Source organism: Hippoglossus hippoglossus, chromosome 6 (genome assembly GCF_009819705.1).
Source record: "Hippoglossus hippoglossus isolate fHipHip1 chromosome 6, fHipHip1.pri, whole genome shotgun sequence".
Taxonomy (NCBI): Eukaryota; Metazoa; Chordata; class Actinopteri; order Pleuronectiformes; family Pleuronectidae; genus Hippoglossus; species Hippoglossus hippoglossus.
In genome coordinates this window covers 3,686,552-3,714,084 of record NC_047156.1, presented here as the reverse complement: position 1 = coordinate 3,714,084, position 27,533 = coordinate 3,686,552, and the positions used below count along the sequence as shown (strand labels likewise).

Below are 27,533 nucleotides of genomic sequence, written 5' to 3'. Positions count from 1 at the left end.
ACAACTCAATACGACATCATATCTCATGTGCAGTATATCTGCTGGTCATTTAACCATTTGCCCTGTACTGTCTTCCAGGAGGAGCAGGCCAATGTCCACCTGTCCAAGTGCAGGAAGGTCCAGCATGAGCTGGAGGAGGCTGAGGAGCGTGCTGACATTGCAGAGTCCCAGGTCAACAAGATGAGAGCCAAGACCTGTGACTCTGGAAAGGTACATATCTGTCGGTCTGGTGTAACAAAAGAACAAAAATTCTGTCATCATTCCTTTACTTTATATGTTAATTTATAATCGCAGATAGATTAGATTATAAATTATGTTTATTTTGTATTATATTCATTAAAACTCTACCTAACACCAACCATTTATCTGTTTTACAGGGAAAAGAAGCCGCTGAGTAAAGCACACTGAGGATTTTGCTTTGTTGAATCATATAATATGATAAAATGCTGACACAATAAAGAATAAACTGTTTCTCCTAAACTTGCTGTCTTTCATGTCTTTGCTTAAAAAAAAATAGCTCATTTGAGATTTGAATTGTTTGTAATGTCGAAATGGAAACAAATGAAATTTTTTTCCAATCCTTAATTGATCTAGACTATTTTGGTAAGTGAAACATCAATTCAATTGTTTCATAACACAATTAGATAATACTGTTATGAAATGTTAAATTCAAATTTTAAACGGGAACTAAAAACTATAAAACAATGTTTAACATTTGAGGTGAAGGTGTTATGGGTAGCCAAAATGTTTTTCATAGCACCGAATGGCCAGAAGAGGTTTATGGAAACAAACTAGGGTTAACAACAAAACAAACTCTAGTATCTCAGAATCACACGTTGGAAACATATTTGGCTCTGATCGAAAAGCATTCAGCTGCAAGACTAAATCACAATACAACTAATAACAATATATTCAATCAAGTTGTATTAATATGAAATACATAGGCAGAAGGCAAACTTGTCAGTTCATATAATATAACAACCTTCATATAAAGCCAAACATGATCTATCATCTGAACAATCTCTCCTGATAAAGGAGCTAATGATATATGACACTGCCTCAACCGCTCTTAACAGCTGTTATAAAGTGCCTTGACCAGCCTTTAAAACAATAACATAGAACAATTTGTCACAGAAGACTTCACATTCCAAATTACAGCTTTATGTGACTTTATTGGATGATAGACGAGTGTTTTGCAACTGCAGAGCAGTGCAGTGAAGTGACCTTCACTGTCCACTTATGTGCATGAGCCAAAAATGAACTCTGCTATGTCTGCAGAGTCAGTTAAGGTGTTAATAGCTTGACATATGAGTGTGAATATCACAAACATATCTTTTACACTTAATCAAAAGTACTAGAAATATAATTTTAATTATTTATTCATTGTGAAGATGTTTCAAATTTATTGTTGATATTAATACTATCTTAAATTTGTTTTATTTATTTTGTTAACCACAGTTATTTCATATAACTTTTATTTAGAATTACTCTATTCAAACTCATTTATTCATTATTGAAATAACTATTTAATGAAAAAATAAACAAAAGAGCCAAACTGTTAAATGTCGTCAGAATACCAAAAATTTAACAAACTATTTTGAGTACGGTTGCAAACTCAACATCTTCCTTTACTGATGGGAACCTGAGACGTAGGATGGCTGCACCAGCAACAAATGTGAAACTCATGTAACCATCAGCTGTCGCCGTTACCATATTTGGCATGTGTCCCTTTTTAACTTCTGCTTTGTAAGCATAACACATTCGATGCAAGCATTCCAATCCAGGTCTGTGAGAGTGGTAGACGACTTATTGAGCTCATGTTTTGTGAAATGAAATGATCTAGTCTAATGCATCAGACCACAATATTCCAAACATAGAGTACTGATATATCGCATGTTTATAAGGAAAATATTATTTTTAATTAATTCAATATTTTTGCATCTAAATATATTTAATCCACAATGACAAAAAATAGGTATTTATTTCAACTTCAACAAATTTTCCAAATAATAAATCATTAAAAGATGAATTGAAAAGTTGTTACTATAAGGTATATGTGTTTTTAGGTCATTACTTGTTGAGTCTGAAAAAAACATTCCACTAAAATCCAACTATAATAAGGAAAATACACTATTTTGTCCATAACCCGTTTAAAGGGAATCAAATTAAATTAAAGTCACACACAAATAGTCTGGTACGGGGTGCAACATGTTTGAACAGCTGCTGATGCCAATGACTATGATGGACTTCTGAATCAAACCTTTTTTCACTTTAACAAATCAAATATAAAAAGCTTGAGTGAGCACAAAACATTGTGTATTAATTCGCAGAGGACAACAACAGCTGTTGTAAACCAGGATGTATAAGAGGAGTGATGAAAAAAACACAAATACATCAAAATGTTCATTGGAGATTAATTGAAAGTTTCATTATTTGTAGTGTAGCGTCAAGCATGACTGAAAAACAAGCCACTATGAAGCCCATGTGCATATTAAAACCAAAGCATATCTGTATGACAACTGACAAATGGTACTGAAGGGCATTTTAATGTTGATACAATGTAACTCATGGCCAAGGCAGCAACACTGATATGGGCAAGCTGTAGATGCCTCATAAAAGATGAATTGGCCTCCCTGACATATAAAATATTAGATGTATTAATTAGGACTACAGCTGTACCTGTTATTAACACCACATTTGGAAATCTCCCCCTTATAACTTTGGCATCATTCGCAATATGAAACCAATATAAGGAGTGGAATCAAACCTAGCAGTGTGTGGTAGAGGACCCCTGAAGACTCCTGCTTGAGGTAGGTTTATCGTCAATCTGCTTTAGAGCATTTATTGTATATTATAAAGATATGAGAAATTTCTTTGATACTAGTCAAACAACAATATCAACAAATCTTAGATAAACATTCATGAACTTTCATAGAAGACTAAAAATATGTTTTATGATTTCCACAGGATTGTGAAATATAAAAGACGTTTGACATAGAAAGGGTCAGGTATGAACCACTTTTTTATTGTTGTCCATTTTGTCTGAAACATTGAATTTAACTGTATAGTTTTGTCAAAACTAGGATTAGTTTGACTCTAATCACAACTACTTCAAGTCATGTCACTTGTAATGGACAAAATCAAATAGAGATATGTTATTAAGTGTCTGTGAAGACTCTCAGTCATGGTATCTTCAAAAGTCGCACACAAGTGTCCATAGGCAACTGGACATGCTTGAGTTGTTTGAAGAAGTTTCACCTCTCATTCAAGAGGCTTCTTCATTTCTAAACTTAATAAGAATGTTGGTGAGAGGTGAAACTAACCCTTCAAGAACCTCAAGCAAGTCCAGTTGCCTATGTTCACTTGCAGGTCCTGAAGTAAATTAAATAGTTTAACTCAGTTTTTTGGTCAGTTACATGAACTTAAGGTAGCAGCTCTAACAGAGAGGCTGCCAAGGCCATTTGTAATGATGAAAGTACAATCTTCAATGAGTATGGATGCACTTAGTCAGTGTTAAATCACATTAAGAGTCAGGCATCAGTTTAAGATTTTTGTTTTTTGACATTCTACACAGACATAAGCCGCCACCATGAGTACGGACGCAGAAATGGCCATTTATGGCAAGGCTGCTATTTACCTGCGTAAGCCAGAGAGGGAGAGACTTGAGGCTCAAACCGCACCTTTTGATGCCAAGGCCGCCTGCTATGTGGCTGATGTCAAAGAGCTGTACTTGAAGGGAACAATCATCAAGAAAGATGGTGCCAAAGTCACCGTCAAAGTCTTGGACACTCAGGAGGTTTGTATCATAAAGTAAGACTCAACTGAAAGTAAAGTATGTGTTCTCAGTTGTAATTGTAACCAATGTCCTGTTGCAGGAGAAGACAGTTAAAGAAGATGACGTCTCTCCAATGAACCCTCCCAAGTACGACAAAATTGAGGACATGGCCATGATGACCCATCTCAATGAAGCCTCTGTCCTGTATAACCTCAAAGAGCGTTATGCAGCATGGATGATCTACGTAAGACTATCTTAAAAGTGCAATAAGTTATATTGAAATCAAAAACTAAACAAGGAGTTAACTGTTTATCTCTATGTTCACTTTCAGACCTACTCTGGGTTGTTCTGTGCCACTGTTAACCCTTACAAATGGCTCCCAGTGTACGATTCTGAAGTTGTAAATGCCTATAGAGGCAAGAAGCGTATGGAGGCTCCACCCCACATCTTCTCCGTCTCTGACAACGCTTATCAGAACATGCTCACTGGTATGTCCTTATTGTAGAATTTGTGAGTATACAGAATGATGTTTCACTGAAAGAAATGTGTTTAATTCATTTGGTTTCTATGTTCACAGATAGGGAGAACCAGTCTGTCTTGATCACGTAAGTTCATATCTGTTGACTTTTTTTGAGAGTCAAATATGTTGAGCAAATTCTTATAAGTCTGTGTTCATACCCAGTGGAGAATCTGGTGCTGGAAAGACTGTGAACACGAAACGTGTCATCCAGTACTTTGCCACAATCGCAGTGGCAGGAGGAGCAGACAAGAAGAAGGAAGTAAAAAAATATCAGGTATGCTATGATGACACCATTGAGTCCAAGTAAAGTAGAGTATATGTCGAGAAAGAAGGTTATTTTGTGATTTTATTTCAAAACTTGGATCATAGGGGTCACTGGAGGATCAGATTATTGCAGCCAATCCCCTGCTGGAGGCCTACGGTAATGCCAAAACTGTGAGGAATGACAACTCTTCTCGCTTTGTAAGTATGGGGTTATTTTTACAAGACAAATGTATTGTTAGACATTGGTTATGTGGGGAGATTACAACAATTTCTATCTTCTAAACAGGGTAAATTCATCAGAATCCATTTCGGCACAACTGGCAAACTGGCCAGTGCTGACATTGAGACATGTAAGTAAAAATCCTCATAGCAAGTGTAGATGACTGAAATTCAGGACTGACCAGGTTGTGACTGATGATCAACATTTGTAGATCTGCTGGAGAAGTCAAGAGTGACATACCAGCTTCCTGCTGAGAGAGGCTACCACATCTTCTACCAGATGATGACAAACCACAAGCCGGAGCTAGTTGGTAAACAGATTGCATGATTTTAAACATATGCTGATTGTTTTTTGTGAAAATCTGTATTTAATCTTCATTACGTTTTTAATCTTCAGAGGCGTCACTCATCACAACCAACCCCTACGACTTCCCCTTGATCAGCATGGGTCAGATCACTGTGGCCAGCATTGATGACAAAGTTGAGCTGGAAGCCACTGATGTGAGTGATCGAGGTTTTAATATTTAACATATTGCATACATCTGATGTGTATGATATATTTCCAAAGTGGAAATACTTTGTAAAAAATTAATCTTCTGAACACAGAATGCTATTGATATCCTGGGCTTCACTGCTGAGGAGAAGATAGGCATCTACAAGTTTACTGGTGCTGTGATCCACCACGGTAACATGAAGTTCAAGCAGAAGCAGCGTGAGGAGCAGGCTGAACCCGATGGCACAGAAGGTGACTATTTGATATCATATCAAAGTGAACAACAGAAGTTCTCAATCACACTGGTTTTGTTCTGTCATGAACACACATATATACAATACTACATAATAAATAATGAAACCATTTTCAGATGCTGACAAGGTTGCTTACCTGTTGGGTCTGAACTCCGCTGAGATGCTGAAGGCTCTGTGCTATCCCAGAGTGAAGGTCGGAAATGAGTTTGTCACCAAGGGACAGACTGTACCTCAGGTAAACATAAAGTATACATTTCTAATATCCTAGTGAATATCTATTTTTTTTATAATGGCACATCTATATATATATATATAAAGAAAAAGTAATTAGCACAAAACAGGATAGAAATAAACAGCACTAATGGCACGGTGGAGCATTAACTGAGGCCAAAGGCCTTAGTGAACAGGGGGTGTTTGAGTAGTTTTTTTAAGCTGTCCAGCGATGTAACGTTGCGGATTTCGGCAGGGAGAGAGTTCCAGAGGGTGGGGGCTGCGACACAGATAGCTCTGTCTGCAAAAGTCTGCAGTTTAGTGTTGGGGATGGAGAGCAATCCGGAGTTCGAGGACCGCAGCCTTCTGAGCGGAGTGTATGGGTGGAGGAGAGAGCGTTAAATATAGTGGGGCTAGGGCGTGGAGGGATTTATGGGTGAGAAGGAGGAGTTTGTAATGAATGTATTTACCACTGGTCACAGGATGCGCCTGGTGCATCGGAAAACAGGGAGAGATTGAGATGTACTGGGTGTGTTATGTTTTTATTGACTATTAATCACAAAAATCAAGTTTTATACCTATATAGGGTATACAGTAGCACAGCATTTTACAAAACAACTATAGAGAAGAGTGCAGAAAAAAAAATGTTTTCATTCTTCTTCAGGTGAGTAACTCAGTGACTGCCCTGTCCAAGTCCATCTATGAGAAGATGTTCTTGTGGATGGTCATCCGTATCAACCAGATGTTGGACACTAAGCAGCAGAGGAACTACTATATTGGTGTCCTGGATATTGCCGGCTTTGAAATCTTTGATGTAAGCGTCATACACTGCAACTCATTATTAAAATATGACAAAGCCTTTCCTGTTGTCTATGAGCAATCAGGCTGATTATTTGTCCCCTCACAGTTCAACACCTTGGAGCAACTGTGCATCAACTTCACCAATGAGAAACTGCAACAGTTCTTCAACCACACCATGTTCGTCCTGGAGCAAGAGGAGTACAAGAAGGAGGGTATTATCTGGGAGTTCATTGACTTCGGTATGGACTTGGCCGCCTGCATTGAGCTGATTGAAAGGGTAAACATCGATTTAGTGATTCTATTGTATGTAATTCTCCTAAAAAACACCAGTCACTTCATGATATACTTTATCTCTCTGCACTTTCATCTAGCCCATGGGCATCTTCTCCATCCTTGAAGAGGAGTGCATGTTCCCTAAGGCTACAGACACATCCTTCAAGAATAAGCTCTATGATCAGCATCTTGGCAAAAACAAAGCATTTGAGAAGCCAAAACCTGCAAAGGGCAAGGCTGAGGCCCACTTCTCCCTGGTGCACTATGCTGGTACAGTGGACTACAATATCGGTGGCTGGCTGGACAAGAACAAGGACCCACTGAATGACTCTGTTGTGCAGCTGTACCAGAAGTCCTCAGTGAAACTGCTGGTTGGCCTGTATCCCCCTGTTGTTGAGGGTATGATACACAATTAACTGGTCAATTAAAACATATTTTAATATTGTATTACTCTTTATTAAATGTAGCAATTTGTCTCTGTATGTATTCAGTTTCTCACAAAAACAATTCTACTTGAAATGATCAACAGAGATAGGAAAGAAGGGAGGCAAGAAGAAGGGTGGCTCTATGCAGACTGTGTCTTCACAGTTTAGGGTAAGCTTTGGCATTGTAAACCAAGAAATAACATCACACATTATGTTACACACAAACTAACTAACTAACTCTTTTGTATCTACAGGAAAACTTGGGCAAGCTGATGACTAACTTGAGGAGCACTCATCCTCACTTTGTGCGCTGTCTGATTCCCAATGAGACAAAGGTTCCAGGTAAGATTTTAACTCTTTGGGGAATGGCTTTTTTTTTGTTGGTATGGTTTCAGTTCAGTGCTGGTTCAATGAGGAGTATAACTATTCACAAAAGTAATTATGAAATCTCTTATAAAATAGGACTGATGGAGAACTTCCTGGTCATCCACCAGCTGAGGTGTAACGGTGTGCTGGAGGGTATCAGAATCTGCAGAAAAGGTTTCCCCAGCAGAATCCAATATGGTGACTTCAAGCAGAGGTACCAATGGATATATTTTTGACATTTAAAAATGTTGTCACAAACTACAAAAAATGCTTACAGAGTCAAATAACTTTTGTATTAAAGGTACAAGGTATTGAATGCCAGTGTCATTCCTGAGGGCCAGTTCATTGACAACAAGAAGGCTTCAGAAAAGCTACTTGGATCGATTGATGTTGATCATGACCAGTACAGATTTGGACACACAAAGGTAAGCACCATGTTTCCTTTTTTTATTGTTGGTAAAATTACAAATGAAGTTGATTTTTCTTATTCATTTTGTTTGTTTGTCTGATAATCAGCATTGTACCTCAAAGTTTATTAAATGTTTGAAGTAATTTGGAACAAAATTAGACCATGTACCTGGAGAAATTACTTATAAATTGTATATTTTTAAAGCATGTATCTTATGTGTACATTTATGAAGCATCTTTGCCTTGCGAGTCTTTAACAATTTAGGATACCTGAAAGTTCATTTATATTTTCTGTTTATTCAGGTGTTCTTCAAGGCTGGTCTGCTGGGTACCCTTGAGGAGATGAGAGATGAAAAGCTTGCAAATCTGGTCACAATGACTCAGGCTCTCTGCCGTGCTTACGTCATGAGAAAGGAGTTTGTGAAGATGACAGAGAGGAGGCATGTTGAAAACAATAAATTCTGGACACAAAGTCATGGGGTGAAAAATCAGCAAAAATTCTCATGACAACAATTTCTCCTTCACAGGGAAGCCATCTACACCATCCAGTACAACGTGCGCTCATTCATGAATGTCAAACACTGGCCATGGATGAAGGTTTACTACAAGATCAAGCCTCTGCTGAAGAGTGCTGAAACTGAGAAGGAGCTGTCTCAGATGAAGGAAAACTATGATAAGATGACAACTGACTTGGCTACTGCCCTGGCCAAGAAGAAGGATCTAGAGGAGAAGATGGTGTCTCTTCTGCAAGAGAAGAACGATCTGCAGCTCCAAGTCACATCCGTAAGTAAATCGCAGACGGTACCTGCAAATGTTCATGTTTTGTAGGTGAAATAATGATGGGCTAACACTTGATGTGTTCATACAATGACACAGGAAGGAGATAATCTGTCAGATGCTGAGGAAAGATGTGAGGGACTTATCAAGAGCAAGATTCAGATGGAGGCCAAACTCAAAGAAACAACTGAGAGACTTGAGGATGAAGAGGAAATCAATGCTGAGCTTACTGCTAAGAAGAGAAAGCTGGAAGATGAATGTTCTGAGCTCAAGAAGGATATTGACGATTTGGAGCTTACATTGGCCAAGGTGGAGAAGGAGAAACATGCCACTGAGAACAAGGTTTGTAAATTAAAAAATGTGTAGCATATCAAGTAAATTAATGGTTACTATGTGTTTAATAACATTTTACTTGCAAACATAGGTTAAGAACCTGACAGAGGAGATGGCCTCTCAAGATGAGAGCATTGCTAAGTTGACCAAGGAGAAGAAAGCCCTTCAGGAGGCTCATCAACAGACTCTTGATGACCTGCAGGCTGAGGAAGACAAAGTCAACACTCTGACCAAGGCCAAGACAAAGCTTGAGCAGCAAGTCGATGATGTAAGTTTACAAAGTCACTTAGGTTGACAAAACAAGATTCTTTAGCATAATATTCACAATCTCAATGTCTCAATGTTCAGCTTGAGGGTTCTCTGGAACAAGAGAAGAAACTGCGTATGGACCTTGAGAGAGCCAAGAGGAAGCTCGAGGGAGATCTGAAACTGGCCCAGGAATCCGTCATGGATCTTGAGAATGACAAGCAGCAGTCTGATGAGAAAGGGAAAAAGTATCCAAACTTTGTTTCACTCCCTATTACAAATTACCATCATGTTTCTAGTCATGTTCAATAGCATGAATGAACTCTTACTATGAACTTTGTCGCTCTCACAGGAAAGACTTTGAAATCAGCCAACTCCTTAGCAAGATTGAGGATGAGCAGTCTCTGGGATCTCAGCTTCAGAAGAAGATCAAGGAGCTTCAGGTAATCAACATATTGCTTTAAATACAACACAACAAGCTTTCAGGTTTTTGTGTTTCACATTGAATGTTTATTAAACAATAAAACGTATACTTGAAACAGGCCCGTATTGAGGAACTGGAGGAGGAGATTGAGGCTGAGCGTGCTGCTCGTGCCAAGGTTGAGAAGCAGAGGGCTGACCTCTCCAGGGAACTTGAGGAGATCAGTGAGAGGCTAGAGGAGGCTGGAGGTGCCACTGCTGCTCAGATTGAGATGAGCAAGAAGCGGGAAGCTGAGTTCCAGAAGCTCCGTCGTGACCTTGAGGAGTCCACTCTGCAGCATGAAGCCACTGCTTCCGCTCTTCGCAAGAAGCAGGCTGACAGCGTTGCTGAGCTGGGAGAGCAGATCGACAACCTCCAGCGTGTCAAGCAGAAGCTTGAAAAGGAAAAGAGTGAATACAAAATGGAGATTGATGACCTCTCCAGCAACATGGAGGCTGTTGCCAAAGCAAAGGTACAAAATAAATGAAATAGTAGAGTATTAAATGCATTTTTTATACATTAAAAAAACAATAAATGGCATAATTGTGTTAAAAATAAAATGTTTCTTTTCTGTTCCTTTTTTCTCAAGGGAAATCTTGAAAAGATGTGCCGTACTCTTGAGGACCAATTTAGTGAACTGAAGACCAAGAATGATGAAAATGTTCGTCAAGCGAATGACTTGGGTGGACAGAAAGCCCGTCTCCTGACAGAAAATGGTATGCAAATGACAGTGATCTTCAGTTTAAGACAGATCAAACAGAAACTGAAAAGAAACTAATGTTCGATCTTAATTTTCTCACAAGGTGAGTTCAGCCGTCAAATTGAAGAGAAAGAGGCTCTTGTCTCCCAGCTGACCAGAGGCAAACAGGCCTACACACAACAGATTGAAGAGCTGAAGAGACAGATTGAAGAGGAGGTTAAGGTACGAAAACTCTCAGTGTGTCCTTGCCTCGTTGAATTGGATTTAAAAGTTCTACACATTCAATCATATTTCTTATCCTAGGCCAAGAATGCTCTTGCCCATGGACTGCAATCAGCCCGCCATGACTGTGACCTGCTGAGGGAACAGTTTGAGGAGGAGCAGGAGGCCAAGGCTGAGCTGCAGCGTGGAATGTCCAAGGCCAACAGTGAGGTGGCTCAGTGGAGAAGCAAGTATGAAACTGATGCTATTCAGCGCACTGAGGAGCTTGAGGAGTCCAAGTGAGTAACATTCAAACAATTAAATTACCAGATTTTCTCTTTGCATATATGTTGTACATTTAGCTGTGCAACATCACTTTAGTGTCTTTATTTAATTTGATATATGTAAGAATATCTGTAAAAGGTTACAAGATATTGACATTTTTATTGAGAGAGAATTTGCAAATGTTTTCAAAGGAAAAAGCTGGCTCAGCGTCTTCAGGAGGCTGAGGAGCAGATTGAGGCTGTGAACTCCAAGTGTGCTTCTCTGGAGAAAACCAAACAGAGGCTGCAGAGTGAGGTGGAGGACCTCATGATTGATGTGGAGAGGGCTAATGGGCTGGCTGCTAACCTGGACAAGAAGCAGAGGAACTTCGACAAGGTGGCCAATTCATACAACTGTTTTTTTACTTGTCTTTGTATTGCTGAATATCTATCTGAACACAATAAATTGTGTTATTTAGGTGTTGGCAGACTGGAAGCAGAAGTATGAGGAGGGTCAGTCAGAGCTTGAGGGATCTCTGAAGGAGGCTCGTTCTCTCGGCACTGAGCTGTTCAAGATGAAGAACTCTTACGAGGAATCTCTGGATCACCTGGAGACCATGAAGCGTGAAAACAAGAACCTGCAACGTGAGTTCCCACCTGACAACGGGAATAATGTATTCATATTTTTGTGTTTTAGTTCCTACCTGATTGTCTTTGATTATATTCAACACATTTTGTGTTAGTGTTCATAATTTACATTTCAAGGTTTGACGATATATAATATGTTTCTTTCTGCAGAGGAGATCTCTGATCTGACTGAACAGATCGGTGAGACTGGCAAGAGCATCCATGAGCTGGAGAAGTCCAAGAAGCAGGTGGAGACAGAGAAATCTGAGATCCAGACAGCTCTTGAGGAGGCTGAGGTATGTTTGTTTTATCCAGGGAGATTTTCTGTGGTGAAAATTTTACAAATCTAGGACAATGCAGTATATTGGGCTAAAAGCCCTGACGGTAAGGACACAAATCTTACTCTATGATGTCATCAGGGAACTCTGGAACATGAAGAGTCTAAGATCCTGCGTGTTCAGCTGGAGCTCAACCAGATCAAGGGTGAGGTGGACAGGAAGCTGGCAGAAAAGGATGAGGAGATGGAGCAGATCAAGAGAAACAGCCAGAGGGTGATTGACTCTATGCAGAGCACTCTGGATTCTGAGGTCAGGAGCAGGAACGATGCCCTGAGAATCAAGAAGAAGATGGAGGGAGACCTGAATGAGATGGAGATTCAGCTGAGCCATGCCAATCGCCAGGCTTCTGAGTCCCAGAAGCAGCTGAGGAATGTGCAGTCACAGCTGAAGGTATTGTCAGACATACTGCTGTTGTACAAACTACAGTATAGTGAGTGCACCTACAGTACATTTTGAGTTTCATTCATATATTTTCCTGCTATCATTTCACTAGGATGCTCAACTGCACCTTGATGATGCTGTTAGAGCCCAGGAGGACCTTAAGGAACAAGCTGCTATGGTGGATCGCAGGAACGGTCTGATGGTAGCTGAAATTGAGGAACTTAGAGCTGCTCTGGAACAGACAGAGAGAGGTCGCAAAGTCGCTGAACAGGAGCTGGTGGATGCCAGTGAGCGTGTTGGACTTCTGCACTCTCAGGTGAACAAATATACAGTACTTCAATATATAAAACCAATGAAAACCAATTAAACAACATGAAATGTTGATTACTCAAGTCAATTAATTTTTTCATCCTTTAGAACACAAGCCTTCTGAACACCAAGAAGAAGCTTGAGTCTGACCTGGTTCAGGTCCAGAGTGAAGTTGATGACACTGTTCAGGAAGCAAGGAATGCAGAGGATAAGGCTAAGAAAGCCATCACTGATGTACGCTTAAGTTTTTACTTATTATCAATACTTTCTACTTACCGTTTTTTTGACATTTCTAAATCAAATATTGTGTTTTCCAGGCTGCAATGATGGCTGAGGAGCTGAAGAAGGAGCAGGATACTAGCTCTCACCTGGAGAGGATGAAAAAGAACCTGGAGGTTGCTGTTAAGGACCTGCAGCACCGCCTGGATGAGGCTGAGAACCTGGCCATGAAGGGTGGCAAGAAGCAGCTCCAGAAACTGGAGTCTAGGGTAAGATTATTAAAGATAGTTATATGGATGATGAAGGGTATGAAAACATACAAAACACTTGTATTCTAAACATTTTTCTGAAGGTGCGTGAGCTTGAGTCAGAGATTGAGGCTGAGCAGAGACGTGGAGTAGATGCTGTTAAGGGTGTCCGCAAGTACGAGAGGAGAGTGAAGGAGCTCACCTACCAGGTATAGTCACTTTATTACATTTAATGTGTACAAATCAATCTCATTTGCCATGTAAACAATCTATATTTAAATCTATAATCTATGTATTTTCAACTACAGACTGAGGAGGACAAGAAAAACGTTTCCAGGCTGCAGGATCTGGTTGACAAGTTGCAGCTCAAGGTGAAGGCGTACAAGAGACATTCTGAGGAAGCGGTAAGCAAAATCTTTATTTAAAAATTATGAGAGATACATCATATTGCATGTGCAGTATATCTGCTGGTCATTTGAACATTTTACTATGCATTGTAATCCAGGAGGAGCAGGCCAATGTCCACCTGTCCAAGTGCAGGAAGGTCCAGCATGAGCTGGAGGAGGCTGAGGAGCGTGCTGACATTGCAGAGTCCCAGGTCAACAAGCTGAGAGCTAAGACCCGTGACTCTGGAAAGGTAAATATACAATTCTTTGTCGTAAACAAATCAAATTTTAAAATTGCAAGTTAAAGGTGTTTGAAAGGAACATGATCAAAGCTCTGGCAAGGTACACATTTATGGTTATACATTTATGGTTATGCTGAATTTTAGAGTAAACACAGTAATTCATAAAATCCAGAACAGACAAAAATTCTATATCTGCACAAAGCAGGTTGTTTCTGTGCACATATGTAACCTCAGTATTTCTTTTTCTTTTGTTACAGGGAAAGGAGGTCGCTGAGTAAAGGACTATTGAGATGTTTTCAGTCATATAATATGATGTGAAATATACTACAATAAAATACCTTCTTCTTAAATTACTCTGTGTTATTTACAAGTCATTGTGTGTTGTGAGAGCAAATGAGATATGGATGATTTGTGACACAGTTAGACAACCTTCTACACTTTATACACTATAAATTGCCTTCTGGGTACTGTCTTGAAGTCACCAATGACCAAAAATATGAATCCAATGTTATCATTTCTTAAACCTTTGACGTTTAGGCTATCAATAACAATTTAGCATTTATTTAATTGTGTCTATATATTACCGAATCTTACAAATGCTGCAACAAATGTGTCAATTGGGATTTGAATAAACCCTGAAAGAAATCAACAGCTGTCAAAATATACTGTGAATTCATCTTTACTGTCTTTATATGGTATGAGCATTTAGCCATGACCGATCTAAAAAAACAGTTTCAAATAATTCATGATGCTTTTTCTGTGGGGTAGCATTATTATCTACTATACTGTTTTACTCACGTACTTTCATGGGCACATACATTTAACTGTGAACTTGGCAGCGAGCAAAATACTTTTTTTGGCAAAACTGAGCTGCTCAAGGAAACTATATTACCAAACTTCTACTGTTTAAGTTTTCGAATCATACATTGAAAATATTACTTTACATTCCTGCTCTATTTGGCATATCAGGAGAAGATATTTTGGACTTGTTGGAATAGAATCATTACAATAATACAAAGGACGATATGTCCAAAGAAAATGACAGATACCATCAAAATATAATAACAATGATTAATAATGAATTACTTCTAATTGGACTCCCAATTAAATTGAATTCCAACCAAAGGAGTAACATTCTGGACTGGTGGAACTTGACCTTGTAAACAGGCAGAAAATACACATGAAGCCCTTAAAATTGATCTAATGCCAACCAAATACTTCTACAGTAGGTCATCTTCAAAATAAATGGTTTAAATGCATGAAGGATAAAAAAAATTGTTTTACCCTTAAGTCAGTACACAGTTCATTTGGATTGTCCAAGGAATTATCCTGCTCAATATAATTTTATAAACTTGACAGAAAAAGTAGGTAACTTTTAATGGTTTTAAATGATAAACTGGAAGATTAATACCTGCTGAGAAAGGAATTTTAACACTTGAATGAGAAAACTTGAAACTCAGAAAATCCTGTTTAACACAAAACTTTGCATTCTTCAGAATAAAAATTGGCTGTAACTTCAAGTTTATAAATCATCTAAAATAGTAGTTTCATTTCAAGCTGCCATTAAAGAATAAAAGTCTTCTTCTACTAATTACTGAGAATAATCCTGCATCACAGCCTGGTCTGACCTGACTGCACTACCGAATGCTAAGCCCACCACCTGTGGGCAACAGCAACAGCTGTTGTCAACTTCAATTCATTGCAGCAAATATAGATTCCAAAAGTGACCTTGAGTTACTGCAGTTTGAGCTACTCAAATGTGTGTTGATTATAGCTTTTTATTTGATATACTATTATAGTGGTAGAACTTGAACTTGTAAAAAGGCAGAAACAGACATTTCGCTTGTGGTTACTGTCATTAATATACCAATAAAACATTGATGGGATTTTTTTTCCCATCAATGTTTGACAAGCATCCACATTGTAGTTATGCTTTTAAATATACCAATTACACATTAGGATCAAACTACGATATCGACATTTAATAATACTTGGCTTCCTTCCAACCAAAAGGACTGCTGGAACCTGGAACTCGTAAAAAGGCAGAAAATAGATATGAAGCCCATAAAGATGCTCAAGGTTGTCACGCTTGTAAACCTGATTGAAATGAGAGCCTGTGAAGAAAGCTGTATTGATTGAAATTAAAGAATATCTGCTCCTTCATTTGTGCGTAAGAGGGTAAATGGAAAACAGATCTTACAGGCTGTGACATTCACTGTTGACTCAGTGGTAATAACATCCAAGGCAGCCACTGGGACATGATCAGAGGGAACAGGATACTTTCTATAAATAAAATATGTGATACAACTGTAACTCATATGATTAAAGATACCACTGCATCTTGTGCACCTATGCCCCTATGTATTTCTTATGTGTTGTGCTAAAAAGAAAATCCTTGGATTGACAAGAGAAGATTTCAAAATTGTTAAATTTTCTAAAAATGTTAAATAAACAAATAAAGAAATTGGGGTCATGGGCTGGTATGTATGCACAAGAACTGTTTTAGGACTGTTTCAATATATGTCCACTGAAACTCTTATCCACACCCTATTTGGCACAAGTCCCATATATAACTTCAGCTGTGTAAGCAAAGCCAGTTCAAATATAAAGCGTCCAACAGGACACACCAGTGTGGTAGCAGACCCCCCGAAGACTCCAGCTTGAGGTAGACATATCTTCTGTCAGTTTGACAGCATTTAAATATTTATGGACAATGTCTTTAAAATACTAACTAATCAGCAGTGGTTGTTTAACAAATGTAGTTTTAACACTATCATCATTAACTGAAAATATGTTCTATGATTTCAACAGGATTGTGGAATATAACCGATTTTGAAAGAGAGAGGGTCAGGTAAAGGCAACCGTTTTTTTAATGAACTTTTAACTTATTTCATGCAAAAGATTTCTTCAAGTTTTCCAGTTTTTGTTCATACAGTTGTACAGGTTATAGTTATTCAGATCAATATTAACTAAACACAGGTCAAGTCACTTGTGGTGATGGACAGACATCGATTAAATATAGATAGGTTAATTAAGCAGTTCAATGCAGTTTTTTATTCAGTTCAGTTACATCAGCTGAAGATAGTAGGTTTCACACAGATAAATAACATTACTCTTATTTGTTATTGCCTCACAGAAGTAAACTGTCACCATGAGTACGGACGCGGAGATGGCCATTTATGGCAAGGCTGCCATTTACCTGCGTAAGCCAGAGAGGGAGAGAATTGAGGCTCAAAACGCACCTTTTGATGCCAAGGCCGCCTGCTATGTGGCTGATGTCAAAGAGCTGTACTTGAAGGGAACAATCATCAAGAGAGATGGTGGCAAAGTCACCCTCAAAGTCCTGGGCACTGAGGAGGTTTGTATCATAAAGTAAGACTCAACTGAAAGTAAAGTATGTGTTCTCAGTTGTAATTGTAACCAATGTCCTGTTGCAGGAGAGGACAGTTAAAGAAGATGACGTCTCTCCAATGAACCCTCCCAAGTACGACAAAATTGAGGACATGGCCATGATGACCCATCTCAATGAAGCCTCTGTCCTGTATAACCTCAAAGAGCGTTATGCAGCATGGATGATCTATGTAAGACTTTCTTTAAAGTGCAATAAGTTATATTGAAATCAAAAAATTAAACATGGAGTTAACTGTTTATCTCTATGTTCACTTTCAGACCTACTCTGGGTTGTTCTGTGCCACTGTTAACCCTTACAAATGGCTCCCAGTGTACGATTCTGAAGTTGTAAGTGCCTATAGAGGCAAGAAGCGTATGGAGGCTCCACCCCACATCTTCTCCGTCTCTGACAACGCTTATCAGAACATGCTCACTGGTATGTCCTTATTGTAGAATTTGTGAGTATACAGAATGATGTTTCACTGAAAGAAATGTGTTTAATTCATTTGGTTTGTATGTTCACAGATAGGGAGAACCAGTCTGTCTTGATCACGTAAGTTCATATCTGTTGACTTTTTTTGAGAGTCAAATATGTTGAGCAAATTCTTATAAGTCTGTGTTCATACCTAGTGGAGAATCTGGTGCTGGAAAGACTGTGAACACGAAACGTGTCATCCAGTACTTTGCCACAATCGCAGTGGCAGGAGGAGGAGACAAGAAGAAGGAAGTAAAAAAATATCAGGTATGTTATGATGACACCATTGAGTCCAAGTAAAGTAGAGTATATGTCGAGAAAGAAGGTTATTTTCTGATTTTATTTCGAAACTTGGATCATAGGGGTCACTGGAGGATCAGATTATTGCAGCCAATCCCCTGCTGGAGGCCTACGGTAATGCCAAAACTGTGAGGAATGACAACTCTTCTCGCTTTGTAAGTATGGGGTTATTTTTACAAGACAAATTTCTTGTTAGACATTGGTTATGTGGGGAGATTACAACAATTTCTATCTTCTAAACAGGGTAAATTCATCAGAATCCATTTCGGCACAACTGGCAAACTGGCCAGTGCTGACATTGAGACATGTAAGTAAAAATCATCATAGCAAGTGTAGATGACTGAAATTCAGGACTGACCAGGTTGTGACTGATGATCAACATTTGTAGATCTGCTGGAGAAGTCAAGAGTGACATACCAGCTTCCTGCTGAGAGAGGCTACCACATCTTCTACCAGATGATGACAAACCACAAGCCGGAGCTAGTTGGTAAACAGATTGCATGATTTTAAACATATGCTGATTGTTTTTTGTTGAAAAATTGTATTTAATCTTCATTACGTTTTTAATCTTCAGAGGCGTCACTCATCACAACCAACCCCTACGACTTCCCCTTGATCAGCATGGGTCAGATCACTGTGGCCAGCATTGATGACAAAGTTGAGCTGGAAGCCACTGATGTGAGTGATCGAGGTTTTAATATTTAACATACTGCATACATCTGATGTGTATGATATCTAAAGTGATCTTATGAATGTATTTTCCAAAGTGGAGATACTTTGTAAAAAAGAAATCTTCTGAACACAGAATGCTATTGATATCCTGGGCTTCACTGGTGAGGAGAAGATGGGCATCTACAAGTTTACTGGTGCTGTGATCCACCACGGTAACATGAAGTTCAAGCAGAAGCAGCGTGAGGAGCAGGCTGAACCCGATGGCACAGAAGGTGACTATTTGATATCATATCAAAGTGAACAACAGAAGTTCTCAATCACACTGGTTTTGTTCTGTCATGAACACACATATATACAATACTACATAATAAATAATGAAACCATTTTCAGATGCTGACAAGGTTGCTTACCTGTTGGGTCTGAACTCCGCTGACATGCTGAAGGCTCTGTGCTATCCCAGAGTGAAGGTCGGAAATGAGTTTGTCACCAAGGGACAGACTGTACCTCAGGTAAACATAAAGTATACATTTCTAATATCCTAGTGAATTTTCTTTTTCTTATAATGACACACACATATATATATAAAAAGAAATAAGTAATTTGTACAAAACAGGATAGAAATAAACAGCACTAATGGCACGGTGGAGCATTAACTGAGGCCAAAGGCCTTAGTGAACAGGGGGTGTTTGAGTAGTTTTTTTAAGCTGTCCAGAGATGTAACGTTGCGGATTTCGGCAGGGAGAGAGTTCCAGAGAGTGGGGGCTGCGACACAGATAGCTCTGTCTGCAAAAGTCTGCAGTTTAGTGTTGGGGATGGAGAGCAATCCGGAGTTCGAGGACTGCAGCCTTCTGAGCGGAGTGTATGGGTGGAGGAGAGAGCGTTAAATATAGTGGGGCTAGGGCGTGGAGGGATTTATGGGTGAGAAGGAGGAGTTTGTAATGAATGTATTTGTCACAGGATGCGCCTGGTGCATCGGAAAACAGGGAGAGATTGAGATGTACTGGGTGTGTTATGTTTTTATTGACTATTAATCACAAAAATCAAGTTTTATACCTATATAGGGTATACAGTAGCACAGCATTTTACAAAACAACTATAGAGAAGAGTGCAGAAAAAAAAATGTTTTCATTCTTCTTCAGGTGAGTAACTCAGTGACTGCCCTGTCCAAGTCCATCTATGAGAGGATGTTCTTGTGGATGGTCATCCGTATCAACCAGATGTTGGACACTAAGCAGCAGAGGAACTACTATATTGGTGTCCTGGATATTGCCGGCTTTGAAATCTTTGATGTAAGCGTCATACACTGCAACTCATTATTAAAATATGACAAAGCCTTTCCTGTTGTCTATGAGCAATCAGGCTGATTATTTGTCCCCTCACAGTTCAACACCTTGGAGCAACTGTGCATCAACTTCACCAATGAGAAACTGCAACAGTTCTTCAACCACACCATGTTCGTCCTGGAGCAAGAGGAGTACAAGAAGGAGGGTATTATCTGGGAGTTCATTGACTTCGGTATGGACTTGGCCGCCTGCATTGAGCTGATTGAAAGGGTAAACATCGATTTAGTGATTCTATTGTATGTAATTCTCCTAAAAAACACCAGTCACTTCATGATATACTTTATCTCTCTGCACTTTCATCTAGCCCATGGGCATCTTCTCCATCCTTGAAGAGGAGTGCATGTTCCCTAAGGCTACAGACACATCCTTCAAGAATAAGCTCTATGATCAGCATCTTGGCAAAAACAAAGCATTTGAGAAGCCAAAACCTGCAAAGGGCAAGGCTGAGGCCCACTTCTCCCTGGTGCACTATGCTGGTACAGTGGACTACAATATCGGTGGCTGGCTGGACAAGAACAAGGACCCACTGAATGACTCTGTTCTGCAGCTGTACCAGAAGTCCTCAGTGAAACTGCTGGCTGGCCTGTATCCCCCTGTTGTTGAGGGTATGACACACAATTAACTGGTCAATTAAAACATATTTTAATATTTTATTACTCTTTATTAAATGTAGCAATTTGTCTCTGTATGTATTCAGTTTCTCACAAAAATAATTCTACTTGAAATGATCAACAGAGATAGGAAAGAAGGGAGGCAAGAAGAAGGGTGGCTCTATGCAGACTGTGTCTTCACAGTTTAGGGTAAGCTTTGGCATTGTAAACCAAGAAATAACATCACACATTATGTTACACACAAACTAACTAACTCTTTTGTATCTACAGGAAAACTTGGGCAAGCTGATGACTAACTTGAGGAGCACTCATCCTCACTTTGTGCGCTGTCTGATTCCCAATGAGACAAAGGTTCCAGGTAAGATTTTAACTCTTTGGGGAATGGCTTATTTTTTTGTAAGTATGGTTTCAGTTCAGTGCTGGTTCAATGAGGAGTATAACTATTCACAAAAGTAATTTTGAAATCTCTTATAAAATAGGACTGATGGAGAACTTCCTGGTCATCCACCAGCTGAGGTGTAACGGTGTACTGGAGGGTATCAGAATCTGCAGAAAAGGTTTCCCCAGCAGAATCCAATATGGTGACTTCAAGCAGAGGTACCAATGGATATATTTTTGACATTTAAAAATGTTGTCAAAAACTAGAAAAATACTTACAGAGTCAAATAACTTTTGTATTAAAGGTACAAGGTATTGAATGCCAGTGTCATTCCTGAGGGCCAGTTCATTGACAACAAGAAGGCTTCAGAAAAGCTGCTCGGATCGATTGATGTTGATCATGACCAGTACAGATTTGGACACACAAAGGTAAGCACCATGTTTCCTTTTTTTATTGTTGGTAAAATTACAAATGATGTTGATTTTTCTTATTCATTTTGTTTGTTTGTCTGATAATCAGCATTGTACCTCAAAGTTTATTAAATGTTTGAAGTAATTTGGTGTAAAATTAGACCATGTACCTGGAGAAATTACTCATCAATGGTATAGTTTCAAAGCATGTATCTTATGTGTACATTTATGAAGCATCTTTGCCTTGCGAGTCTTTAACAATTTAGGATACCTGAAAGTTCATTTATATTTTCTGTTTATTCAGGTGTTCTTCAAGGCTGGCCTGCTGGGTACCCTTGAGGAGATGAGAGATGAAAAGCTTGCATCTCTGGTCACAATGACTCAGGCTCTCTGCCGTGCTTACCTCATGAGAAAGGAGTTTGTGAAGATGACGGAGAGGAGGTATGTTGAAAACAATAAATTCTGGACACAAAGACATGGGGTGAAAAATCAGCAAAAATTCTCATGACAACAATTTCTCCTTCACAGGGAAGCCATCTACACCATCCAGTACAACGTGCGCTCATTCATGAATGTCAAACACTGGCCATGGATGAAGGTTTACTACAAGATCAAGCCTCTGCTGAAGAGTGCTGAAACTGAGAAGGAGCTGTCTCAGATGAAGGAAAACTATGATAAGATGACAACTGACTTGGCTACTGCCCTGGCCAAGAAGAAGGATCTAGAGGAGAAGATGGTGTCTCTTCTGCAAGAGAAGAACGATCTGCAGCTCCAAGTCACATCCGTAAGTAAATCGCAGACGGTACCTGCAAATGTTCATGTTTTGTAGGTGAAATAATGATGGGCTAACACTTGATGTGTTCATACAATGACACAGGAAGGAGATAATCTGTCAGATGCTGAGGAAAGATGTGAGGGACTTATCAAGAGCAAGATTCAGATGGAGGCCAAACTCAAAGAAACAACTGAGAGACTTGAGGATGAAGAGGAAATCAATGCTGAGCTTACTGCTAAGAAGAGAAAGCTGGAAGATGAATGTTCTGAGCTCAAGAAGGATATTGACGATTTGGAGCTTACATTGGCCAAGGTGGAGAAGGAGAAACATGCCACTGAGAACAAGGTTTGTAAATTAAAAAATGTGTAGCATATCAAGTAAATTCATGGTTACTATGTGTTTAATAACATTTTACCTTCAAAAATAGGTTAAGAACCTGACAGAGGAGATGGCCTCTCAAGATGAGAGCATTGCTAAGCTGACCAAGGAGAAGAAAGCCCTTCAGGAGGCTCATCAACAGACTCTTGATGACCTGCAGGCTGAGGAAGACAAAGTCAACACTCTGTCCAAGGCCAAGACAAAGCTTGAGCAGCAAGTCGATGATGTAAGTTTACAAAGTCACTTAGGTTGACAAAACAAGATTCTTTAGCATAATATTCACAATCTCAATGTCTCAATGTTCAGCTTGAGGGTTCTCTGGAACAAGAGAAGAAACTGCGTATGGACCTTGAGAGAGCCAAGAGGAAGCTTGAGGGAGATCTGAAACTGGCCCAGGAATCCGTCATGGATCTTGAGAATGACAAGCAGCAGTCTGAGGAGAAAGGGAAAAAGTATCCAAACTTTGTTTCCCTCCCTATTACAAATTACCATCATGTTTCTAGTCATGTTCAATAGCATGAATGAACTCTTACTATGAACTTTGTCGCTCTCACAGGAAAGACTTTGAAATCAGCCAACTCCTTAGCAAGATTGAGGATGAGCAGTCTATGGGATCTCAGCTTCAGAAGAAGATCAAGGAGCTTCAGGTAATCAACATATTGCTTTAAATACAACACAAGCTTTCAGGTTTTTGTGTTTCACATTGAATGTTTATTAAACAATAAAACATATACTTGAAACAGGCCCGTATTGAGGAACTGGAGGAGGAGATTGAGGCTGAGCGTGCTGCTCGTGCCAAGGTTGAGAAGCAGAGGGCTGACCTCTCCAGGGAACTTGAGGAGATCAGTGAGAGGCTAGAGGAGGCTGGAGGTGCCACTGCTGCTCAGATTGAGATGAGCAAGAAGCGGGAAGCTGAGTTCCAGAAGCTCCGTCGTGACCTTGAGGAGTCCACTCTGCAGCATGAAGCCACTGCTTCCGCTCTTCGCAAGAAGCAGGCTGACAGCGTTGCTGAGCTGGGAGAGCAGATCGACAACCTCCAGCGTGTCAAGCAGAAGCTTGAAAAGGAAAAGAGTGAATACAAAATGGAGATTGATGACCTCTCCAGCAACATGGAGGCTGTTGCCAAAGCAAAGGTACAAAATAAATGAAATAGTAGAGTATTAAATGCATTTTTTATACATACAAAAAAAAAAAAATGGCATAATTGTGTTAAAAATAAAATGTTTCTTTTCTGTTCCTTTTTTCTCAAGGGAAATCTTGAAAAGATGTGCCGTACTCTTGAGGACCAATTTAGTGAACTGAAGACCAAGAATGATGAAAATGTTCGTCAAACGAATGACTTGGGTGCACAGAAAGCCCGTCTCCTGACAGAAAATGGTATGCAAATGACAGTGATCTTCAGTTTAAGACAGATCAAACAGAAACTGAAAAGAAACTAATGTTTGATCTTAATTTTCACACAAGGTGAGTTCGGCCGTCAAATTGAAGAGAAAGAGGCTCTTGTCTCCCAGCTGACCAGAGGCAAACAGGCCTACACACAACAGATTGAAGAGCTGAAGAGACAGATTGAAGAGGAGGTTAAGGTAAGAAAACTCTCAGTGTGTCCTTGCCTCGTTGAATAAGATTTAAATGTTCTACACATTCAATCATATTTCTTATCCTAGGCCAAGAATGCTCTTGCCCATGGACTGCAATCAGCCCGCCATGACTGTGACCTGCTGAGGGAACAGTTTGAGGAGGAGCAGGAGGCCAAGGCTGAGCTGCAGCGTGGAATGTCCAAGGCCAACAGTGAGGTGGCTCAGTGGAGAAGCAAGTATGAAACTGATGCTATTCAGCGCACTGAGGAGCTTGAGGAGTCCAAGTGAGTAACATTCAAACAATTAAATTACCAGATTTTCTCTTTGCATATATTTTGTACATTTAGCTGTGCAACATCACTTTAGTGTCTTTATTTAATTTGATATATGTAAGAATATCTGTAAAAGGTTACAAGATATTGAAATTTTTATTGAGAGAAAATTTGCAAATGTTTCAAAGGAAAAAGCTGGCTCAGCGTCTTCAGGAGGCTGAGGAGCAGATTGAGGCTGTGAACTCCAAGTGTGCTTCTCTGGAGAAAACCAAACAGAGGCTGCAGAGTGAGGTGGAGGACCTCATGATTGATGTGGAGAGGGCTAATGGGCTGGCTGCTAACCTGGACAAGAAGCAGAGGAACTTCGACAAGGTGGCCAATTCATACAACTGTTTTTTTACTTGTCTTTGTATTGCTGAATATCTATCTGAACACAATAAATTGTGTTATTTAGGTGTTGGCAGACTGGAAGCAGAAGTATGAGGAGGGTCAGTCAGAGCTTGAGGGATCTCTGAAGGAGGCTCGTTCTCTCGGCACTGAGCTGTTCAAGATGAAGAACTCTTATGAGGAATCTCTGGATCAGCTGGAGACCATGAAGCGTGAAAACAAGAACCTGCAACGTGAGTTCCCACCTGACAACGGGAATAATGTATTAATATTTTTGTGTTTTAGTTCCTACCTGATTGTCTTTGATTACATTCAACACATTTTGTGTTAGTGTTCATAATTTACATTTCAAGGCTTGACGATATATAATATGTTTCTTTCTGCAGAGGAGATCTCTGATCTGACTGAACAGATCGGTGAGACTGGCAAGAGCATCCATGAGCTGGAGAAGTCCAAGAAGCAGGTGGAGACAGAGAAATCTGAGATCCAGACAGCTCTTGAGGAGGCTGAGGTATGTTTGTTTTATCCAGGGAGATTTTCTGAGGTGAAAATATTACAAATCTAGGACAATGCAGTATATTGGGCTAAAAGCCCTGATGGTAAGGACACAAATCTTACTCTATGATGTCATCAGGGAACTCTGGAACACGAAGAGTCTAAGATCCTGCGTGTTCAGCTGGAGCTCAACCAGATCAAGGGTGAGGTGGACAGGAAGCTGGCAGAAAAAGATGAGGAGATGGAGCAGATCAAGAGAAACAGCCAGAGGGTGACTGACTCTATGCAGAGCACTCTGGATTCTGAGGTCAGGAGCAGGAACGATGCCCTGAGAATCAAGAAGAAGATGGAGGGAGACCTGAATGAGATGGAGATTCAGCTGAGCCATGCCAATCGCCAGGCTTCTGAGTCCCAGAAGCAGCTGAGGAATGTGCAGTCACAGCTGAAGGTATTGTCAGACATACTGCTGTTGTACAAACTACAGTATAGTGAGTGCACCTACAGTACATTTTGAGTTTCATTCGTATATTTTCCTGCTATCATTTCACTAGGATGCTCAACTGCACCTTGATGATGCTGTTAGAGCCCAGGAGGACCTTAAGGAACAAGCTTGTATGGTGGATCGCAGGAACGGTCTGATGGTAGCTGAAATTGAGGAACTTAGAGCTGCTCTGGAACAGACAGAGAGAGGTCGCAAAGTCGCTGAACAGGAGCTGGTGGATGCCAGTGAGCGTGTTGGACTTCTGCACTCTCAGGTGAACAAATATACAGTACTTCAATATATAAAACCAATGAAACGTTAAACAACATGAAATGTTGATTACTCAAGTCAATTAATTTTTTCATCCTTTAGAACACAAGCCTTCTGAACACCAAGAAGAAGCTTGAAACTGACCTGGTTCAGGTCCAGAGTGAAGTTGATGACACTGTTCAGGAAGCAAGGAATGCAGAGGATAAGGCTAAGAAAGCCATCACTGATGTACGCTTAGGTTTTTACTTATTATCAATACTTTCTACTTACCGTTTTTTTTGACATTTCTAAATCAAATACTGTGTTTTCCAGGCTGCGATGATGGCTGAGGAGCTGAAGAAGGAGCAGGATACTAGCTCTCACCTGGAGAGGATGAAGAAGAACCTGGAGGTTGCTGTTAAGGACCTGCAGCACCGCCTGGATGAGGCTGAGAACCTGGCCATGAAGGGTGGCAAGAAGCAGCTCCAGAAACTGGAGTCTAGGGTAAGAGAATCATGTTAGAATTATACACATATAAACAAAGTTTAAAAAAAAACCATCAAAACACTTTTAACTTAAACTGTGCATGCATTTGTCTTTTTTTCAAAAGGTGCGCGAGCTTGAGTCAGAGATTGACGCTGAGCAGAGACGTGGAGCAGATGCTGTTAAGGGTGTCCGCAAGTACGAGAGGAGAGTGAAGGAGCTCACCTACCAGGTAGAGTCACTTTGACATTTAATGTGTATTGTACAAATCAAGCAAATGTAATAATATACTTCCCTTTAAAACATGCAAATCTATGTATTTTCAACTACAGACTGAGGAGGACAAGAAAAACGTTTCCAGGCTGCAGGATCTGGTTGACAAGTTGCAGCTCAAGGTGAAGGCGTACAAGAGGAATGCTGAGGAAGCGGTAAGGGCAAAACATTAATTTTTAAACAATGACAACTCAATATGACATCATATCTCATGTGCAGTATATCTGCTGGTCATTTAACCATTTGCCCTGTACTGTCTTCCAGGAGGAGCAGGCCAATGTCCACCTGTCCAAGTGCAGGAAGGTCCAGCATGAGCTGGAGGAGGCTGAGGAGCGTGCTGACATTGCAGAGTCCCAGGTCAACAAGATGAGAGCCAAGACCCGTGACTCTGGAAAGGTAAATATACAATTCTGTATGGTAAACAAATACAAATTGAAAATTATTGTGGCAGAAAATCACTGCAAGTTAAAGGTGTTTGAAATGAACCTGATCAATACTTTTTGTTTGTTGGTGTGTTTTAGGGTAAAGAGGCAGCTGAATAAAGCTCATCGGCTGATCGCCTGTTTCAAATCATATAATATGAGGTGAAATATGCTGTTAAAATAAATCGTATTTATTGCTCTGAAATTGATGTCTCTAATTTTATTTTCATCTGCCTGTTTCTTCTGAGAAACAATTTGTCCGTCCCCTCTTTTAAAGTCTCTTCCTGGGTTTTACCATCTCCATCAGATAAGATAATGTTTTTCAGGTAGTTTTTCTTTACCTTTATTATTCAGTCATTCCCCTGCTCTTTTAGCCCGTTTAATGTCCCTCTTTCACTGTCCAATACTTACAAAATATGGGCA

General features: G+C 39.8%; 3 protein-coding genes across 3 annotated transcripts in view; all 3 read left to right on the top strand.

The window, feature by feature from the left end:
- LOC117763397 (myosin heavy chain, fast skeletal muscle-like) overlaps positions 1-480 on the top strand; it is a 34,184-nt gene extending 33,704 nt beyond the window's left edge. Inside the window, exons 42-43 of the mRNA XM_034588483.1 lie at positions 79-210; positions 378-480. Of these exons, the coding sequence (XP_034444374.1) occupies positions 79-210; positions 378-398 (153 nt within the window). The 3' untranslated portion in view covers positions 399-480. The remainder of the gene's footprint in view (positions 1-78; positions 211-377) is intronic.
- Positions 481-2,887: 2,407 nt separating this feature from the next.
- LOC117763393 (myosin heavy chain, fast skeletal muscle-like) lies at positions 2,888-27,230 on the top strand. Its single transcript, XM_034588476.1, has 41 exons — positions 2,888-3,008; positions 3,575-3,585; positions 16,886-17,096; positions 17,176-17,319; positions 17,408-17,564; positions 17,654-17,681; positions 17,759-17,870; positions 17,966-18,058; positions 18,147-18,210; positions 18,292-18,390; positions 18,478-18,581; positions 18,709-18,847; positions 18,966-19,084; positions 19,715-19,864; positions 19,958-20,128; positions 20,223-20,523; positions 20,654-20,718; positions 20,800-20,887; positions 21,009-21,126; positions 21,213-21,336; positions 21,623-21,759; positions 21,847-22,102; positions 22,196-22,438; positions 22,521-22,697; positions 22,778-22,923; positions 23,028-23,118; positions 23,215-23,604; positions 23,722-23,848; positions 23,936-24,054; positions 24,136-24,332; positions 24,509-24,692; positions 24,775-24,940; positions 25,094-25,218; positions 25,342-25,650; positions 25,754-25,957; positions 26,056-26,181; positions 26,266-26,436; positions 26,543-26,647; positions 26,748-26,843; positions 26,953-27,084; positions 27,210-27,230. Exons 3-41 carry the CDS (start codon positions 16,890-16,892, stop codon positions 27,228-27,230), a joined length of 5,805 nt encoding a protein of 1,934 aa, XP_034444367.1. The 5' UTR covers positions 2,888-3,008; positions 3,575-3,585; positions 16,886-16,889.
- On the top strand, positions 2,961-14,089 carry LOC117763392 (myosin heavy chain, fast skeletal muscle-like). Its single transcript, XM_034588475.1, has 40 exons — positions 2,961-3,008; positions 3,575-3,796; positions 3,876-4,019; positions 4,107-4,263; positions 4,353-4,380; positions 4,458-4,569; positions 4,665-4,757; positions 4,846-4,909; positions 4,991-5,089; positions 5,176-5,279; positions 5,385-5,523; positions 5,642-5,760; positions 6,400-6,549; positions 6,643-6,813; positions 6,908-7,208; positions 7,339-7,403; positions 7,489-7,576; positions 7,697-7,814; positions 7,902-8,025; positions 8,312-8,448; positions 8,536-8,791; positions 8,885-9,127; positions 9,210-9,386; positions 9,467-9,612; positions 9,717-9,807; positions 9,907-10,296; positions 10,414-10,540; positions 10,628-10,746; positions 10,828-11,024; positions 11,202-11,385; positions 11,468-11,633; positions 11,787-11,911; positions 12,035-12,343; positions 12,447-12,650; positions 12,752-12,877; positions 12,961-13,131; positions 13,215-13,319; positions 13,419-13,514; positions 13,616-13,747; positions 13,996-14,089. The coding sequence occupies exons 2-40, from the start codon at positions 3,590-3,592 to the stop codon at positions 14,014-14,016; spliced, it is 5,805 nt and encodes a 1,934-aa protein (XP_034444366.1). The 5' UTR covers positions 2,961-3,008; positions 3,575-3,589; the 3' UTR covers positions 14,017-14,089.
- Positions 27,231-27,533: the final 303 nt, after the last annotated feature.